This window comes from Brachyistius frenatus, unplaced genomic scaffold (genome assembly GCF_029030835.1).
Source record: "Brachyistius frenatus isolate BFR_SWC_R1_liver_20210118 unplaced genomic scaffold, ASM2903083v1 Contig_6, whole genome shotgun sequence".
In the NCBI taxonomy this organism is placed as follows: domain Eukaryota; kingdom Metazoa; phylum Chordata; class Actinopteri; family Embiotocidae; genus Brachyistius; species Brachyistius frenatus.
Window position 1 is genome coordinate 2,278,164 of NW_027210605.1, and position 21,487 is coordinate 2,299,650.

Sequence of the window (21,487 nt, forward strand, 5' to 3'; positions counted from 1 at the left end):
TGAGTGGAGATGCGTATGTATGTAGATCTACTAAAGGGCTGACGAAGTCAATTTAATGTGTTGATGGGACTGTCATGAAATTCTTCTCATCAAAATAATTACGATTAATGAATTGTCTTTTTCTGTTTGTTTTATGCCACTATTATTCTTATTATTAATAATAATAATAATAATAATAACTTGTATATATATTTGGTATATTCAAACTATAGATATCATTGAAAATAATGGGTAAGAAAGTCAGAGTAGAAAATGTACTGCGATGGTGCTAACTCTCCACTCGTGTGTGATTTAACCACAGCGGAAGACGCAGGGACAACAGGATGGTGCCATTAGAAGAAGGGTAGAAAACAACAGTGAAATATTGATGGAAATATAATATCATCTAGCCGTTTTAACAATTTTTACGATTCTACAAAAAGATTGCGGTCAGCTGAAATAATTACAGGCCCACGTGTGCAAACGGTACATTATATTTACATGATCAAAAGCAGTGATGACTTTGAGCTATTTTAAGTTGAAAGTTAAAGAAGTTTCAAATATCTTTCCCTCCACTTTGTTTTCTGAATTTATTTTGCTTTCAAATATACGACGGTTGTCTGGGTTTTTGCTACAACATGAGCTGTGCTCCCTTTGTTGTAATAAAGTAAATACACGGCAGGCAGCTGCTGAGAGACTGTGATATTTTAAGAGAAGTGCTCCCTTTCTCTGGCATTTAGGTGGGCAGTTTTTCTTTTCTTTTTTTTAGGCCCCGTGCTCCCACATCTCTCTGAGAAATATCAATAATAGTGACTAATATCTGCTCTCAAACTCTTTTAGCATAGAGCTTCTGTCATGACGGCTTATTCAACAAAGGTCAAAAACAGGTTTCAGTGGTCGGTGACATGTTGCACACCCATGCTGCTCTGACAAATACTTGTTCCCAAAGTACAGCACAAGACATTTTGTTTCGTTCTTGCGGAGTCCGAGACGGAAAGAAATCCTTTTAACTGCTGTGAAAGCTTGTGGATGTCATTTTGGCAAGAACATTCGCTCGGTGAAAAGTTACTTCAGGAATTAGCTGAGGCGTTGAATATTCATCCTTTTGTGTCTTGTCAAGAGCCCTCAAAAAGTGTGCTAATCTTAAATTCCTCTTTAAGATAATACAGAAGCACTGATAATCTGGACCGTTCATCATCAAAGGGAGAACGGTCTGTCTTATTTTTTTGTATTTCTTTTTAGCTATAATACATACCCAGACCATTTACCAGTCCTGTGTGTGCACAAGTTTGCGTAGAAAGTGAATCTCAAGAACTGCATTTTGCGCTTCTTTGTCGTCAGTGCTGTAAATATGTTCTCTAACATGCTCTCGTTTGCTCAGGCTTCATGGTCTTTGTTATTGCGACACGTAAGTGGTAATTATGAGGTGGTTTATGTTGCAAATTGAAGGCAATAATCTTTTATCAGTTGGCCAACAACCATCTAACGATGGGCGACGGACTCATTTACAGGAGATATCGGTGACACTGACACAATCTCTGCTTCCTACAAACATTGTGTGATTAAATACAGAATATATTGTTTATAAATATACAAACTGAAATACTGAACCGTTTCACCTCTTGTTGCATAACTATTAAGACAATAGAATTTGATTGACTTGAGACCATTGCTCCATGTTGTGGAATGCAAACAACATATGCAGTAAACACAGAACGGGGCCCACATCGTACTTTAGAGTAAGAACATTATTAAAGGAGAAGACACCTTTTTTTTTTTTTTTTTTATTTTTACATGTACATCAAGTCTTCTCAAATAGAAGTAAGATTAGTTAAAACAGGAGACCGCCGGGTATTTATCATCACAAAAGTTACACACCCTCTGATTCCTACCCCTCCATAAGCCTTTATAGTTTCACTGGAGATCCGATGTTGGGGAACCTTAAAGGTGTAACGCGTAACTTCTCTGCACTAAAATGTCTAAAAATGACCTTCGCCACATATTTTGTTGATTCCCTCACTTACATTTTCACAAATGTTTCCAACAGGGTTCAAGTCCAGAGAAATCGGTGATTTTGTATCAAACTTAACGGGTCTGTTTCGTAAGCTTGCCTGCGAGTCGCGTCCTATCCGCTTCAGACCCAAATTGACTGATTACGTGGGTCTGGCCCCCCGCGCTCCATAGGGAACAGTTTCCCCGTCTCTGAATCCTGCTGGGGAGCCTTTTCACCAACTGGCAATAGCCAACACGTGCACCAAAACACGGCCGATGCTGCATCTACACGTAAAAACAAAACAAAAAAATAAATAAATAAATGCCTGACTTAAAACATCCTCGCGCTTAACCACCAAAAGGGTTCACTGATTGGTCTCCCCGTGCAGCGGCCGAGCGAACGTTAATGCGGGCGGGGCGTCCAGACTATAATCCCAGCGGGGAATCGGAAGCTTGGAGAGAACCAGGCTACGTGCTTCCTGGAGCTTCCGGGGAAACGTGAGCAGCCGCGACGGGTCAGGTCACGCCTTCTACGGCAGCTTAAAAAAAAAAAAATTGGGGTTTTCACGCCTCGCCTCCAACGCGGCAAGTAAACAACATTTATTACGTGCGCCACCATCGTTAAAGGAGCCTGAGGAAAACCTAAACGTGACAAACTGCCAAGCCAGAGATCGATTTTCATCAGCACCGGCCCTTGTTTAACAGTAACGACGCGGGTCCCTTGCGCTGCTTTACAACAGCATCGAACCACTGTGTTTTGTTGGTGTCTTCACGGAAAAGACCCCCCTTTGAAGCAGAAACGACACTGTGCGCCTTTAAAATGTTTACTAAACCATTGACACCAGAAGAACAGATTGCCTCCGTCTTGCCCGCTCCGCGCCGCCGGAGAGCCCGTGGAGGGTGCAGTCGTGGGGTGTTTTGCGAGCTCGGCTGCCCGCTGACGGGACGGGAGTCATCATCTTCTGACGTTGTAACTCGGGCAGCTGATCGCAGCTCCGTAGAGTTTTTCTCTCCGTGACCCGCTGTAGACTTTACAAAAGGGATTTTTAAAGCACCGCTCAAACTTGACCTTGTTTGATAAAAATGTGCAAAATCACTAATCGCATCATTTTGACACCAAGTTTTAAACGTGTCGCAAAAAGTTAACGTAGAAATTAAACCAAAGAGACGTCATTTTTTTTTTTTTTTTTTTAAAGGTACAAAACCTACTGGAGCTCATCTACTTGTATGTATTTTCATATTTATACCCTATTGTAATGATGATTTGACTATTATAGCAGTAGGTGAGTAGTTTGAATCTCCAAATGGAGTTGAGCTGATCGATAAAAGCAGCCTGCAGCATGAGGGTGCATCAAAATGTGGAGTTGAGGCTATTTTATGCCCTGCCAATCTCTCACTTCATCAACCCCCCCCTCCCTCACTCCTTAATAATTTATTGGGAATGAAAGTTAATGTACGCGATGAAAAATGTATAACGTCATGAAAACCTGCAAGGAGAACTGACCTTTCAGTTGTTGATGCGTCTGATGTGCTTCTCTTGAAAAGCTGCTGTTTGCTTTGCAGCTCTGCACACACACAAAAAAAAACAACCCTTTGTCTCATCTGTATATCACGACTTTTTGCTACCAGATAAAATGCAGATCAATACAAATACTTTGCTTTATGATTGTTTGAAATTGCTTCACAGATTTCCACGCATCCCCATTCGGTGTTTAAACAGCACCTGCTGTATGTTTATTTCCACCAGTGGCAAAATGCTAATCAAAACGGGTGTTCTGTAAATGTGTTTATAATTCCTGGGGTCATAACAAACTCTAATTAGACCTGTAGCCATGCCAGTCCAAGTTCTCACTGCAAACAGGAGGGTAATTATGTTCGCTGCACACTATAAATGACGCAAAGTTTTTCTCCTGATTAAAAAAAAACAAACAAAAAAACTAATCAGTCATTTTGTGAATCCTGGTGCTTGAGGAGGCGGTAAGGTGATCTCCTCCTTAGCATTGGAAATAGTGCGGAGGGGATAATGGTGGGCAGCATTATATGATATGCACAATTCAGTAATAGGCCTCATTAGATGCCCAAAGCCCAAGAAATGTGGCACTCTGTTTCCCATTAGGCTGAAAGCTAATGACAAATAACGGTGAAGAATAATTGTCAGGAAAGCCAGGGTTATATATTTCATATTTTATTATGGGAAAGGCATTAAACTGTGCAGCGTACTGTGTTGGATGCGTTAAAATGTGCTGTGACAGCACCGGACATTTGTACTTGTACAGAGAAAAAGAATTGAACCTGTAATTTAAAGATATACCTAAATAATGAGAAACATAATGAAGGGTGAAGCTGGAGAGTTTATAGATCAGCTAATTATCCAGAGCTGTATGACTGTTTTCATACAGGTCCAATTTATCTTTTCTATGTAAAAAAAAAAAAAAAAAAAATCACAAGAACTCCATAATGTTTAATAATGTGACAGTTTTTTTTTAACAAGAATCGTTTTGGTAATATGTTTTCATGAGCCATAGGAGGAAAAAAATAGGTGGCGGTGGAAAAACATACATCGATAATGTCAGAATTTTAAATGTTGTTAGGGTAACACTATCGTGACGAGCATAAATCCTGTATTATTAGCTACCGGCATACAAACTTGTCCAGTAGATTAATTTACCAAAAGTGTATTTATACTTAACTCTCTAAAACTGAAGCCATTTTTTTCCTCTCAGGTTTGGGAGGCAAATATTTTAGGCCTCCTTCTAGATAACGTCTAATTAGCTGATCCATGTCAGTAGCTACCTGCTCGGCACAGTGTTCCTTCATTCAATTCATTGGTTATTTAAGCCAATTTTAATCACCCCAGTGTCTCATTTTCTCAGCGGAGACTTGAACTTCGATGGTAAGTAAGAATAAAACATATATTTGAGCACGGTCGTAGTATTGAGTAGATTTTTTTTTTTTGCTCTGCGGTTTTGGGGTTTGGTGACATTTAAAACATTTTGTGTGTGTAAATGCATGTTGACACTTTTACTGCTCAGTGATCTGCTCACTTTTTATTTAATGCCTACATACTGTGAAGTTTTTGGAAACCATGGCAACTTAATTGCAAACTGAACTGATTTCACACACTATTAAAAAGGAAGGCTGTTTTTTTGTTGTTGTTGTTGTTTTAAAAAAAAAAACAATGCATCAAAACAGCGCCAAATAATTTAGATCAGATGAATTTACTGAAATTAGACATACTGTGTAGTGGTTATGGTTATTTTCGTTTTAAATTGAAATGCGTTGTCCTCTTAAACATTTGTATCTTGTGTGTGCGTGCAGAAACGGAAACGATCGTAACGAAGCCGTCATCTCGTCTCGAGTCTGCATCGTGTCCTCCCGTCAACAACGACAGCAGCGCCATCTTGTGAAAGAATGAAGTAAGTCCATTTGAATGCTGCTTTTAACACCGACAACCGTGAGCTCACTTGCCCCACAGCGCTGAGCAGGAAGCCTATTCGCAACCGCATTTTGTCATCTGTCGGTACTGGTTGTGCAGATCTTACATTCTGAGACAGGATGGGGGGGATTAGAGAGCTCGGAGGTGGAAACCACAGACACCGCACTGCAGTGTCAATAGATGGCGGTAGCAGCACATCTGGGCAAAGGTGCTGATTAATAGCCTTTGCATGAGAGCGTCAAATCTTGTGTAGGCAAATAATAAGGAGCCTTCAGCTTAAACTAAATACAAAACTGTAATTATCATTTATCAGATACTGCATGTAAGCTATTTGTGTTTATTTCAATTCATTAGCTTCCAGGGGAGTGACTGCAACACAACATGTAAATTCAATGAAGGTACCAGTGATGCATGCGAAGCTATTTATTAAACAGTGATTCAGGAAAGAGGTGATCATACTTAATTCCCCTTGATAAGAAAATGTGTCAGCTCTCTCCTTAAGTCACACTCATAATTAGAAAGGGAGATGAGTTAGAACAACTGCGAGCCTCCACTATTCAGTCACAGATTTAGAAAGTGTGCAGTAATTGCATTTCACTTCTTATCTCATAAATTGGATCCATTCCAGAGCTGGGATGGAAATCCTCGTCTTCAGTCATGGAAGGAGCCCATCTGCAGGGAAGCGGTGGCTTTTTAGAGACATGACGAAGCTAAGAAGTTAGGAAGGTTTCACAACCAACTCGGGGGGGTGGACATGACAGATTCAGTGTTGCACTTGCAATAATGGTGCCAGCAGCATCTTCTGCAGAGGCTTGACTGCAGGGCAGCAGCAGCAGACACATGTCATGTTAGAGGTCACCAGAAACATTTACACGACTGCATGCGAGAGTAGAGAAGAAACAACAGCTCTGAGGTCAGGTTAGACAACCCCTGCTCTGTAATGTCATGTTGAACCAGCCTCCTCCTCACATGAAAAGATCACAGCTGCATCAACATGTTGTTTTTACTCTAAATTATACACAACTCAGCAGCAGGATCGCTGTTTCTTTATGCACCATGCAGCATATTCCCCTCTCTAGTATGCGTTTAGCTGCAGACTCTCTGCCCTCTGTCATTATACGCAGCCCAGACAACACACAGCATATGAAAATAAAACATGAGGGTTGCGCAGTATGTGGTTGCTGTGCACCATTTCTACCTTTTCACAGACATTGTGTGTTCTGTCGAGCTCATGTTAGCGCAGGATGTTTGTGCCCAGCTTTGGTCTCTGTATCCCTTGTTGCTCCCTGCTGGCCCGATGGCCAGATGGGTCAGTGAATGTGTAGTCGTGGCTTGGCGGGCCCCTTCTGTTCTCCGTGAGGGGCCACTCATGGGACTACAACCCCAGAGAACAGAATTATGGAAGCTGGATCACTGGGTAGATGGATCGCAAGCCGAGCTGAGACATTTCCACACATATTCACGCGCAAACCCCACACGGGTACATGAAGGAATATGTGCAGAGTATGTATAGAGTGTGTGTGTATGTGTGCTGACGTGTGTTTGACATTTTACACTCTCCAGGAGGAGGCCGGTCCGTGAGGGGGGGGCGTCATGTTTTACCGATTAACAGACAAATCAACAAAAGAAAATAAGCTGGGAGGCAGAGCTGATCTTTTATCATCCCAGACAAGCTGTTCGGGAGGGTTACATTACTGAAGTGATATTTTTCTTGCCATGTCATGTGGAAATTTAGTCAAGTCATCTTCAACTGCTATTGCAGTCCATTAACTCCATTGTGAAGATACATAATTGATGCAGCCTTTGGGTAGAGTTTAATCAAATGGAGAGCGCGCCACACTCCACCGCCTACTGAAAAATGAGACACACAATCCTCAGCGATACAGTTTGTGAGGAAAAACTATAATTCACACTTTGAATTGATTTATGGTCATTTGATTGTGCACTTCCTGCACAATTCCCAAAGTAAAACCAGTAGTCTGTAAGCCTCTAAAGGTGGATTGGTTTGAGAGATTTCTGTGCCAGAAATTTGATCAGATTTCAGAAGAGAGACCAAATAAATAGTAAAACACCAGACAGCTGTTTTTACTGATCTACTCCCAAACAGAAAGTGCAGTGTTTTATTTATTTTCTGCACCTTTTGGGTTTCCAATTTCATTTCATGGTTATTTGATTTGGATTTCTATCACTTTTGCTCAAATACTCATTTCCATTTCAGTATTTTGTTTCTCTTTAGGCGTTTACTTTACTTTGAAATGACTGTGATCTGTGTGGGATGTGGAATGGCATTGTTTATGCATGCTCCTTGAAATCAAGGGCTTAGCTCTCTAGTTAAATTTCACAGCCAGCCAGCACTTATCGCTGTCAACTCCTGTTTCAGCCACAGATGATCTGCCTTGCTTTAAATGTTGTTGGCTTTTGTTTGTACCCTGAACCTGAGCTGTGATTCAGTCCTAAAAAAAAAAATTGCTACTTTAATTTATACAAGCACAAGCTTCTAAAAGTGAATTGCATCTTTCATGTAACCAAAGCAGAACAAATATGCAACATATTCACGAGGTGCACGCCAGCTCTCGTACGTCTTTTCTCCATGAATGCATTTTTCTGACAGGGGAAATTGGGGAAAAGCGGCAGATTAGTGCACCTACTCAGCTGCGAATTCTGAAGAGCATTCGTCTCACTCAGCCATCCTAATAACACATCAGTCAATTAAATCCACAGAGTCAGATATGTAATTTTCAAATAATCATTAACTGGAATTAGAAGTTTGGATATCGAAATGTTGGCAGAAGGAGGCAGAGAGAGAGGTAGAACAGCCATTACAACAGAGGAACCATGTATTAAATCCCTCAGCCAAAGATGAGTGAAGATAAAGGAGGTGACTGAGCTAATTGTGTACTGTCAGAAGCTATATCTCTAACGACTGTCAAATGAGCAAATTTCAAATGTATTCTCTCCACCCACCCAGCTCCCCCTCCCCCCCAAGGGGTGAACGTGGTGAGAGAGGAATAAATACCAGGAGACACTAATGTGATGAGAATGATGCCTGGTCTCTCCTAGTGATTAAAAATGCAATAACAAACACACACGCATGCGCACTGTGCAGCCTGAGCAGGGCGAGAGGTAGCTCTGTGGACCCACAGATAAGAAATACCGCTCAGTGACCCCACACTAATTTATTCAACTGCAATAAGAGGCACTGTATCCTTTTCTTGCATCACTCTTTGAAAAACAAACAGCGCTTCAGCTGTGGATCCACACTCGTGATCTCCCCTCACATGATAATTAGTTCCTATGAGGAGATGTGGATGTTATGATTCATGTCTAACCAGTGGCTATCTTACTGTACCACTAATTATAAAAATCTTAGTAGCACTGTGTTGCTGGTAATAGTAGCTGGCCTGGTTTCTTGGGAACAGGGGAAGGAGAACATGCCGGCGAACAATAGGCCCCGTGAGGAGGTTTTGAGTACAAGCTGCAGCAGGAGAAAAGAAACTACGAAGACTGAAGAGTGTCTTTATCCGGCCGATGTTGTATCGGCCTCAGCTGGTCACTGACGGGAAGCAGATAAGGTTTTACTCTGGCTAGAGTTGGATAATTGGACATTTATAGAGAGATAGGAAAGCCCATAGCCCAGGAGCCATGAAACAGTGCTAATCTGGACTCTGCATCAGTAAATTGTCTGTGAAAGAGCACATCAGGAGTTCTGACAAGATAAAGAAGGCTTTCCTCAAAGGCGGCACTCGACCAAAGTGATATAAAAACTCTGATAGAAGAAAGCCTGAGCCTTTGGTACTGGGACTTTTTACATGTCACATGAGGCATGCGCTGAAATGCACATTTCACAGAGCAGCTGTGTCACCTTGTCATCCAAATTGGGTCACGCAGTCTTGTAATTCTTAGACACTGAGGACAGTTTTGACAACTTTGTAACTAGACAGCTCTTAAGAGCCAGAACTCTTGGCAGGCATATGTACATTTTTAAAGCGACCATAAAAATCTATTGTTCAGCATCAAATGTTCCACACCTAATAATGTGCATCTGACAGTCATTAAAGTCCTCCTTGTGGAGTGTGCCTTGCTCTCCGTCCACCATGATTAGTTTCCTTCCTTTGATGTTTCTCCCATTTGATTCTCCCAGCGAACTGCTGCCTCCGGAACAGGTGCATACTGAGCAGGTGGGCACTTACGTAGGAGCCTCGAGACTTTGGAGCCGAAGAAGTCCATCCTTCAAACTATTTTAGGAAGGTAAAAAACACTCCTCGACATGCCTTGCTTTTTAAATAGACTCTGCATTTCAAAGATCTTGCCTTATATCAAGACCCAAAAAGGTATTGCTTAAGCTGGTTCGTATTTCTTATGTCTTTCTGCTGAGCTGCAGATCTAAACTCTGTTCAGCCCCCACTGATTACTTGCACACAGACACTGACACTACCAATTAATTTGGTGGGGGAGAGGCCAGTCTTAATTGGGTATAAGTGAGATTTTTATTGGCCGTGTGCAACAAAAAAATGACAGACTGTGCGTATGAGAAGTAAAGACCATCTGCTCCCACAGGAGCGGAGAGGGATGCCAGACAAATGGAAAGAGAAACAACAGAAAAACCTGTGTGGGTAAGAATATCATCCCCCTCTTTCTCACTCACACACCAACAGAGAAAAGAAATCGGCATCTCTTGGTCATATATTTGCCCACATAACAGCCTAGAGGGAGACGCTTACCGGGTGAAGAAACAGAAGTCTCTCATGCGTGGCCTGTTTGTGTTTTTATATAATAATCAATATTGAAAATAGTAACATTATGCTTGTAGGCAGGCACAGGAATAAAGAGCGGTTGGCTCGTAAAGGCTTTGGTCATCAGCAGGACAAATTGATCTGACATGTTATATTATTCATATTGGGGATTGGTGGTGAGACTTAAAAGGGGGGCGGGAGAGAGAGAGAGAGAGAGAGAGAGAGAGAGAGAGAGAGAACAGAGGGAAGGCTGAGTGAAGGAGTCAGTTGGTGGAAATCTTCTCCTCTCGCGTGGTCCCATCCCCTCTGCATGACAGCGCTGCTCAGCGAGCTCACTAATATGCTCTGTCGCGGGGTGGGAAAGTAAACGAGCACATAACATTTCCATCGGTTTACAGAAACCTGTAAACAGCACAGCGATTAATTGTACTTCTTCATACATCAGTTTAAACATGCTGCCCTCTCGCCTGCTGTGAAACACTCACGCTCACACAAACAGACTCACATGAATAACTATGATATGCTGTCTGCTTTAATTGTATAAAAGATAACAAAGTGATTTTATTACATGTTCATAATTTGACAGACATCACAACATACTTGCATGATTGTTCTGATATTAATGCTTCCCACACCATAATGAGGCATAATATACCCGGTACGAAACTATATAAAACAAACATGCTTGCAGATACAGGGGAGGTCAGCTCAACAGCAGATTAAAGCCATATTCTGTCATTCAGTGAAGTTCAGCTCTGGGAGAGAAAACAAACTGCAGAAGGATGCTGAAGCTCATTATCATTTTCAGAATTTATTTCTCTTTTTTTTTGTTTACATCAAATAGAACAGACATACATTGGCACATGCAAAGTGAACACTTTGTGGTGCTTTTCATTACCATCCAAATCCAATTGAACAAAGACTGGATATCTAGTTTTGTACTCCAAACATGAAAATACTCTCAAATATTTACAAAAAAAATATATAGTTACAATGCCCATCACTCTAACATGATAATCATCTGGGACTGATTTGAGTTGATTTCATTAAAACAAAATACAGAATGTGGCAGAGCTCGCTGTTTAAGGTAATTAAATCAACTTCAAGAAAAAAGAGGCACAGAAGAAAATCACTTATAAACAAATACAAAACAGAAATCAGATAATGGGAACCCCAGGAGAATATGGCTTTAATGACATTTCAAAAGAAAATATTTTGAAAGCAGATCCACTGTCCCTTTTTTTTTTTTTTTTTTTTTTTTTTTTTTAATGTGTTTGTCCTCATTCACAGTGACCCCTTTTATCAGTCAAGTTGTTCTCCCTCAGAGAGAGAGAAGGAGGCCACGGCACTAGTTTCATACCTACAGCCTGGTCCTGGAGGACGACCCAGCCACGCTGCCCTAAACCTGCGCTAGTCTCTGTCGGGACTCATGCATTATGTCTGGATGGAGGTTGGATGCTATCCACAGTCCTGAAGTGCATCGATACTGCAGGTGGTGCTGGGATGCCTGCGCTCTCTCTCCTGCCTCTGCGTGTCTTCCTCTGATCCTCTCACGGCTCCCTTCCCCTTCTTCAATCACAGATAAAGGACAAACAGCATTCGTTTCCAAGCAGATCAGATCCTGAGGTTGTTGTAACTCACATATGTTTTCTTGGTTGCTTGACCTGAGAACAGAGTTTAAAAAAAAAAGGAAAAAAAAAAAAAAGGATTAAGATTTACTTTGAGCGCAGCTAAAACCAAACAAAAGAGCATCTTGCAGAGGTAAATAGACATCATCCGCTTTGGTAAAGTCTTCCCGTCGTGCTGCGCATTCTTATCACCAGCTGTGTGCAATCAGGAGCAATATTTTCTGCCCTTGTGTATCATTTCAGCTCACAATGCCCCTGTGTAAAGCCTTAGTTTCTATTTTCAGATGTTAGCTAGTGATAAAAAAATAAATAAATAAAAAAAAACAACCCACAAACACCACACAAGTGGGCACCGAACAAATGCTAGGGCATGCAATGCGATCCCAGTCTGGATTGCCATGGAAACCCATCAGAATGTGGCTGAGTGCCTGGGTGCCGTTTGTGTTTGTATCCTGCTGTATATTATGAGAACCAATTCGTGTTTTAAACCTTTGAGAGTGAAAGCATTTTTTTGTGAAGTGAGGTCAGTCTGGCTTCATGACTTCTCTAGAAGGCTGGAATTAAATCTGGAGTTATGGTTAGCCTTTGGATTTGGGCGATATTTAAATAGTGGATGATATAGCGGAGGTTAAGACCGGGATAAGGAAATGTGGAGGTAGTCCACAGCAAGTACGAGGCTGTGTGTATCTACACGCGTGTTGTCCTGTGTCTACAGTGGAGAAGGTTGAGGTGCATTTTTTTAATTACAGACATTGCTATAAATTCTCGCTCTACTGCTTTAATGTTGCTATGGCGACTGACTCCCATGGGCTATGCAATTAAAGTCGCACCATTTCTTTACAGCTGCATTTTGTAGTCTTGGCCAGCGAGAATGATGAATAAAACATTAGTAAATGTACCACAGAGTCTTGCTGGTACATGTAAACAGTTTTATGGAGACTTTGTCATTTTTAGAGTGAGAAGCTTTTTGTGTTTGTTTGCTGCTTTGGGATTGAGACATTTACCTTCACTGTCATCTTAATTTGTCCTACTGAAAGCTGCCTAATTTATCTCACGCCACAACTTTTCTCATCTTTTTTTGTTTTCCTACCACAGAATTCATTGTTAATGTAATGAATTCATTCTAAAAAAAAAAAAAAAAAAAAAAAAAAAGGCATCCACACGCATGCCTGTTAGAAAAAATAATAGGAAAGTGAATCAATTCAACATCTCAGAATTACTGGGTAAAACCTCCTCCCTGAGAGTTATAATCGTGAAGATATTACACCCTTTCAATACCAATGTAAATCTGCAGAATTGCTAATGCTCTTAATCCCATAAATCACTGGGAGTCATCTCATACAGGACCGATGGGCCCTGAAAGGGAGATATTTGGCGCTCTGATGGTTACAGGAATTGACGGACAGTCTCCAGGGATGGTCGAGGCACAGTTCAGGTTTCGGGTCGGTCATGCACATAAATTCGCCATTAATAAATGTCACTTCCACTGTTGCTAAAAACGAAGGGCAATAGAAGGGGAGAGTGTGCAGGGAGGGGAGACAAGGCGAGAAGACACTCATGTAGGAGAGACAGAAGGTGAGAGACACGCAGAGCAGATGACACGGTGCACTTTTGGGAGGGCCTTCCAGAGACTCCCTGCTCGGGGACTTGGGATGCGTTACTGCAACAGATGTTGAGGTTTTACCCTCTATGCACAGTATGTATTTGCTCAATGAGCCACATGTGTGGCAGGCAAGGATATGTTCCCCATCCCCTGATACACTTGCATCAGCTCCCCGACTTATATGTGCATTTCTCATGCGTTCAGTCACTCACCAATACACACATTGAAACCCGGAGGCATGCTCACAGTTATGTGCACACACAAGCTCATTCGACTCATGACAGATAAGTGTGACAACTGTTGGGTATTTGGAGAAATTCCCAGGAAAATCTGTCATCTCATAGGCGTAATTCAAAGTGGGGTTGAGGCGCCGGTGCACCTGTGGGTGCCATGATCGCTCTGCGTGATTAAAAGTGTTGTGGGAGAGGAGGTCCTTGGAAGCTGTGATGTGTGATTTGCATGAGCTGTCAATCTTCTCTGTCTTCATCATTAAACCGGAGTTGAGCAAAGGGCTTCCATGGCAACATTAATCTAAGATCCAGCATTCGCAGATTCTCTCTTTAAAGCTCTCTCTGGGGTTTCTCTTCCTAAACAAACACTATCTCACCTAACTGCAGGAGAATGTAGGCTTGCTCACTCACGCACTAATACCCAGCATTATCTTAGCTAACAGGATCATGCTTGCTGTTTCAGATGAAGGGTGGTATGAGTAACACACAGCAACAGAGACAGATTATCTTCTTCCATTCCCTGCTACAAAGCCCTCCTTCAAATCCTTTCACAGAGCAAGTCCCCCATCTTCTCTCATGCTCGCTGCCATGCTCCTGGGCTAAAGGTCTAACCGTTTATCAAGATTCAAGATAACCAGGTCCTTTCTTTCGGACATTATACATACATTTTAACCAAGCAGCAACCCAGCTAAATTGGTGAAATGGGACTTTCTAGTACAAGAAAGGAAATCTGAGGTAGATCTGAGAAAGAATAAAAAGACATCTCATTCATGTTTCTTGGATAAGTCTACATCTGACATGACACAGATCTGCACCGCTGGTTCTTCTTCGTGGTCTGTATCGTTCCCTCATCTCTATATAGGTGCTATTAAGTCATTGTAGGAAAAGAGAGACGGAGACCGTCACTGAAATTCACATGTACATGCTGCTAGCATTCATAGATTTTTATCACGTAGATAACACACATAGATGTGTGACTAACTTTTACAAGCATTCACATCGTGTTTTTGTTATACATTACTCTTTGCATTAACAGCTTTATGATCGTAAAAATAAATAGTAAAATGTATCATTAGCGAGCATTTATTTGGTAACTCTTAACTTTAACAAGGCTATTTAGAATTTACAAGCAGCCTGTATATAAACATGTAATAAGTGGTTTTAATAATATAATCATAGTTGTCGTGCTGCTGGAGCGCACCGAAACAACGCTACGACATTTTCTTCTCCAACATGAGGAAATAAAATGTTCACAGTACTGTTGATCTGTTAACTTTTCATGTAGATATTTAAGTGCTTGAAGATCCAATAATTTCTAAACTTATATCATGCAAGAGATTCAATGAAAACCAATGGAATGTTCAAAGTCATTGACATTTGATGTGTTTTGATTGATTCACTCAACTCGAAGCCTCATTTTGATCTTCTCCTGTTTGTCCTGTTGAAGCTACTGCATTACGTGTAAATACAAACTCAACGTTTTCTGTATATGTTTCAAATTAAAAGCCCTTTAGCCTGTTATTACGTTCATACAAAACCCTTAATTTCTTAATGAGGCTTTTATTGTGAAACATTTGCAGTAGCCTGTTCTGACTCGTGTGCGCTTCAACAAACAGCAATACATCCTGGGTATAACATAGTTTTAAGCAGAATTAAGTGTTCATTAATGGATTTTTCAACAGCTATAACTCCTCCTGCAGTGGTAGGCAGGTGTATAACAGCAATAAGATAATGAAGGACAATATAGTAAAAGACAGTTGTAATAATATAAAACATGTCTCCATACGGTAGTTCATAAATACTTTACATTGATAAACACTTTAAAATGTCTGCGTGTCTGTTCTATATTATAAAGTGTTATAAATCATTTCTGAATATTAAAATTCTGAGTACTAACAATTGTGGTCCTCACACTGGGTTACTTACTCATGGGGTCAGCAGCAGGGGTCTCACACAGCTCAGTCTTAGCCTCTCCATTGGGCCTCTCGTTGGGCTTCTGGGACAGACGCGATGACATTGTGGCAGCTGTGACCACGGCCTTGAAGCTTCGCTTCCTCTTCTGTACGTTCAGCTCAGGGTGGAAGATAATGATGTACACCTTGGGCATGTAGAGCATGCCCAGTGCTACTGAGGCACTGAGGTTCATGGAGATGGTCAGTGTGGTTGTCTGGATGTACAGCTGAAAGGAAGCACAGACAGGTAGAGAGAGGTTTAAAAAAAAAAAAAAGAATAGAGTAGCAGGATTCATCATGAAAATGGATGCCTGTGGATGTGGCAGGAACTGTGATTTTGTGGCTCTATGAGGTGGATAAATACATTAGAAGTAGCATTTAAACTCTTATAAAGAAAACATTAGAAACAAGACAGCAATGATCGCTAAACATCTGTGGCCAATTACAGAACAGTCACACTGTTGAGCACGGTGATGAGGCAAAACCTAATAATAACTATTGCCCGATAACAAAATCTGAACACCCATTAAAAATAATTCAGTGTTCGTTGTTCTTTTTTTCCAGCCTTGCATTGTGGTGAAACTTCCTGCAGGGAAGTGTTTTTCATCAGAGGATACAGTATGTCTTTGTTCTGTAAAAACATACCATTTCATAATAACTTATAAATTCAGTTATAAAATTATTGTTTTGCTAATCTAATATCAGATACGTGGTAGTCTGGATATTTGCTCTGTGTAGCTATGGGCAGAGGAGCAGCCATGCGTTCAGTAACATAATCCAGCAGCATTTATTAAAGCCTGACCTGCAGCTACTCACTCAAGTCAAAGACGGTTCAAGCGTATTAATGACAATCGCAGAAGCATCACCAAGACTTCATCAAAATGTCCTCAGGAGGCCTCCTTCCTACCCGTCTCTTTACTCTTGACTACATTTTTGGAGCTCACTGTCGGTGGATGATCTGTCCACAACATTTTGAAGTCACTTTATAGCAGATGTTTTTCTTTCACCACTTGAGCAGCTACTTCTTCCTCCACTAACAGTTCCTGTTGCCAGCTCCATTGTAATTGTAAATTTTCTCCCGGAGAACAAAAGAACCCACTGAGCATGGACTCAGAACACTGCTTCTGCAGTATACATTTGTTTCTCTGCAGCGCTGCACACAGCAGAGTGCAGTCTGTGAAAGGCTCTCACTGCGTTAAGTGGTAAGATCATTCATAAGATTGCCATTCATGAGACACGACACAGATACATTCTCTAAAAAGCTTCCTGCGCAGTATTCCTTTTCAGAGGTTATGTAACACCTTTCACATTGTCAAGTTGTAATTGTGAGCTAACCCAGAATCTTAAACATCGACTTCATTAGAATGTAGCGATTTCACAAAGAGTGAAGTTGGGGAATAAGCAGACATGCGAGAGCCCCCAGTTTCATCTAAGGGTCCTGAAGGAGAAACAATCACTTCAAGAGGGGACATTATTATTTCAAGAGGCGATCACCAAAGCGCCCTCACTAATCTACTGCACTCGAAAGCATCAGATGTCACTTATGTGCTGCCTTTTAGTCAAGCGCTGGTAATGTGGATGGTGGAGAGGATACAATTGTAAACACATTACCCGCCACAGTGTGTCTGCGGAGAAGCGAAATGCTCACTGAATCAGCAAAGGGAGAAATGTCGCAATTTGCATACAATCTTTCTTGGTAAATATCGGTAATTTATTTCATTTCAACGCTCATTTACATGCCAGTCATGCCCTTGTCCTCTGATCTCCAAAAATCATCAACATATATCATCAACATACCAATGCACTCGACCCTCCCTCCCGTATCTCTGTGGAGCAGCATCAGAGGCAGTGATCTGGCTGGTGCACCATGCATTAATAACTGTATGAATATCACAATACACTGTGCTCCGTGTCACTTGAAGCTGAGGGAATGTTGTGTCTGAGCTGTGAATTTACAGGATTTATGATTCGATTTTGGGGTAATCGGTCAAAGCATCGTGATGAGACGCACACATGGCATCAAACATAATCACCGGAGAATCTCCGCTCTGCGCTGCCGCTCCATGTTTGGTAGTTGGTAACCTGTCTGGTATCCATAGCAACAACAAGTTTGGTGCAAGCAACTAAACACGCCTGGAATAAGCTTTTAATGAGATCCTGATACCTTAGACTCTGCGATGCTGACCCTATCAGAACTGATTTATTGACCATGCAGGAGAGTTGATTCAGGAGCAGGCTCACAATAAGCATTAGAGGTGCTTCCTCATACTCATCACACAGACACAAACACACACACACACACACACGCACACACGCACACACACACACACACACACACACACACACACACACACACACACACACACACACACACACACACACACACACACACAAAAGTATGTAGGTATGTGGGCTTCCACTCCCTCTGAAACAGCTACACATGCGCACAAGCCAACCAAACCAAATCCTTTTTCTTACTTTCTCTAATCACCCAGACAGGGTTTTTCGTTTTGCCTCTCGATGAGCTTGACCCAAATTCGTAGCCCCTCTCATCCACCACTCAAATGTTTAGCTTGTCACACAACATTCATAATTAATTCCTGTTGCTTTAACATAAATAAATACATGAAGTAATTTTCACCACTGCTTGGCAACTCTCTATTTATAGCCGCAGTAATGATTTATTAACGTCATCATCAGGAATCAAATGGTCGCTTTTGAATTTTACATCTCATTGAGAAGCCAAACGTTAACATTCAGCCACAACAAACGATGCGCCTTTCATTTGGACAAAAAAAGCTGTTGAGTGTAATTCTCATAATCATAGCCACCAGGGATATACTTACTGCAAAGGCAATTTAGTTGGGTATGGTTGAGTACTACAAATGAACGCAGCAATAAGGACTTGATTCAGTAAGTGACAATTAGTATGCTCTCTGCCCTGTTAGAGAACGCCTTCAATAATGAATCCAGGAGATTTACAGTCTCCTCTCAGCTACCTGGATGTCTCTTGTTGTTTTGGGGTGGCCTACTTTCTAGCCCGGCTCATGTCATGAATAACTCTGTCTGGCTTTGTGCTGCAAAATCCCTATTCCATGTTGGAGAAGACGCTTTCTGCGGTGATGTCCCTCCCTTCATTATGACTCTGTAAAGGAGGTCCCCGTTTGTGGGCTGTGGGATCGGCAGATAGAGGAACTGTAACACATCACGCGCTGCACGAGTCCGCGTGGGTAAATAAAAGTCAAAAACAATCTCAGGAAGTCACTTCTGATGTTTCCTCAACAGGATTTGTCAGAATACAGAATCAACACTTGTATTTTTGTGTTCTAATCAAAACTTGTCTTTATCAAGTGTAACAAGTGACAAGCGACACATTTTTGGTCCCCCTTTTAAGACAGCCTTAAGTGTCTTAAGGTGAATAGGATGTAACCATAAAACTTCCCCCTGTTGATTTTTAACATAAAGACATTTATTTCTTTGTACTACAAATTTCCTCAAATTTGATTTACTTATTAAAGAGAAGAATTGTTAAAAATGCACTTATTTCCATACACTTCCAGAACAAAAATCTGGACACTGGATGAAGCCACATTCAAAATTCATTAGACATATGAAAGTAAAAGGTTTTTACATAGGGGATTTTAAATAGCTCTTATTATCATTCCATACACCAGACACTACGGTAAGCATCTTTGAAAAAAAATAAAATCTATTTTCACCATTTGCATTAAAGTAGCTATGATATAAATCAAGCTTTGAATGATACATGAAGAAAACCCTCTATAAAAACCTTCAGAATATAGATAGGAATAGTGTTGAAGTTTTCTGGGTCAGAGTATGAAAAAAAAAAAAAAACTCATTTGCAGAAAACTGCCTCAAAACATGTTGTAAAATTAAAGAGCAAATTCACAAAGTGCAGTAAAATTACAGTTGAATGTGTATTTTGGACATTTTCTTTCCACTAGTCTGAAAGGAGACCTGCAAGCAGAATAGCCAGGAATGTAAAAAATTACTAGTGCATGAAAAAACTGTTTTGGGCCTTAATGTAGGAAATTACTTTAATCTTAGTTAATGTTGGGTAGAGCTCCAGAGGTTTCCCATTTGGTTAGGAGTCACCAGGAGATGGAGTTCATGCAGAGACGATCTGACAGGAGAGAGCTTTTGATAACGCTTGATGACAATAAGCCTATTCAAATATAGGACTGTATTTTGACAAAAACAGAGTCATGTTTGTGACTGGTTTTGTGCTGGCACAGAGGAGAATCCATTCTGTCTCTGCAGAGACTCACAACCCTCCACAACTCATCACAATCTGATGCTCTTCTGCAGTGAGGAGAATGCAGCACTGTCAGAGTGATGAATCTGTCACAGCCAACAGTTTTGACAGCAATCAATCAAACTTTGATCACGTACTTTAAGATAATGCACATAACAAGGTTCCTCAGTGAGAGCGCAGTACAGTCGACTCCCTCTAGCTGGAAGGCAGCTGCTTAAATGTCATGCAGGGTTTCTACACTGAGTTACTGCACTTAATATCGTGTTCACTCATTTCAAATTAGACTGCAACTACAATCGCTGAGAATTGTGTTCGTATATTTCTAGTATATTTCTCCTCCCACTGAGGACAGCTCAAAGAAGGTTTCAACATTATAGCTGCATGTGCAATTATACATGCAAAACGATGCACTGTAAAAGTCATTTTAATATGATGTGGAGGCATCGAGCTGATATGATAAATTCATGCAGCTGAGTCACATCACCCTCTGTTTTAATTTGCAGATACATTTGTTTTTCTAAGCAAGGCTCGTGGCTCGACAACATTCACTTTGAGTCTGGTATGAAAATTAATTATTGGTAGATTTAAGGGTTACAATACGCTTTGCCAATTGTTACATAAGAGGGACCTTGTGCTCTTTTCTCTTTGTCTCTAAGGTGTTCCTGATCTGTGATGAGCGGATGGCTCCGCCCACTGTAGCCTATTTAAGGGATGTTGGAGGAGAAGGAGCTCTCTCTCCGAAGACGAAGTAACACTCTGACTATTTGCTTTCATTTGTTTCTCTTTCTTTTGAGGATGGAGACCTGCAAGTCCTGTTGCAGAGTTTTTTTTTGTTTGTTAATCTAGTCTACTGGTCTTGGTTAGTTTCCCCAAACATAAAAAACACATGAATTTCACATGCAAAAAAAATCACATGATTGCATGACACGTGATTGTGCACATATGAAACGTGGTTTTGGGACGTGAAGCCCACGTAGATTCCCGTGTGAAAACGTCCATGTTTTCCTCATTTTATCGTATGTTGCAACATGTGGTAAACGTGTCACTACACGTGAATCGTGTGTCCCATGTTGGAAAACTTGAAACTCATGTGTTTTCTCTGTCAAGGTAGGAGGGGAGCTCCAAGTCAGACTCCCTCTGACCTTTTGTTCTTTTTGGCAGGCCACCAAACTCTCATAGTTTCGGTTAAGTTTTGATATTGTTTGTATATAAAATTGACTTTTGCCTCACTGGTCCTCAGGTAGGACGTCCTGTATATATTTTGGTGGGCAAAAGTTTGAGCCAAACGTCTTCTTGTAGCCGTGTCACCAACACTCATAAAACCTACAAATAAAAGTGTTGCCATTTACTGCTTTTCAGTTATTACCTTTCTAAAACTCCAAACGTCACTGGTCAGGAAAACTACAATAGGCAATCCTAATTTCTGCCTTGCAGCTCAGAGTGATGTAAGACACGTTTTCTTTTCCTTCATAAATAAGGTTAAGGTTAAAATCAAAACTGCAGCGTTTCTTTCTTTCATTACACTTGACCAGGTTTAGCTTTTTGCCTGCAGTCTGCCCAAGGTTTCATGCATAAAACAAGTGATAGGCAGAGGAACTTCACATATTTCTAAAAGAGTCCACGTCTTTGCAATAAGTGTCAAGTCCATCTCTTGTCAA

At 41.0% G+C, this 21,487-nt stretch overlaps 1 protein-coding gene across 1 annotated transcript in view; it reads right to left on the reverse strand.

The window, feature by feature from the left end:
• Positions 1 to 10,654: 10,654 nt before the first annotated feature.
• LOC138636493 (metabotropic glutamate receptor 7-like) overlaps positions 10,655 to 21,487 on the reverse strand; it is a 66,687-nt gene continuing 55,854 nt past the window's right edge. The window contains exons 9-10 of the mRNA XM_069724531.1: positions 15,528 to 15,780; positions 10,655 to 11,804 (exon numbers count right to left, since the gene is read on the reverse strand). Of these exons, the coding sequence (XP_069580632.1) occupies positions 11,755 to 11,804; positions 15,528 to 15,780 (303 nt within the window). The 3' untranslated portion in view covers positions 10,655 to 11,754. The remainder of the gene's footprint in view (positions 11,805 to 15,527; positions 15,781 to 21,487) is intronic.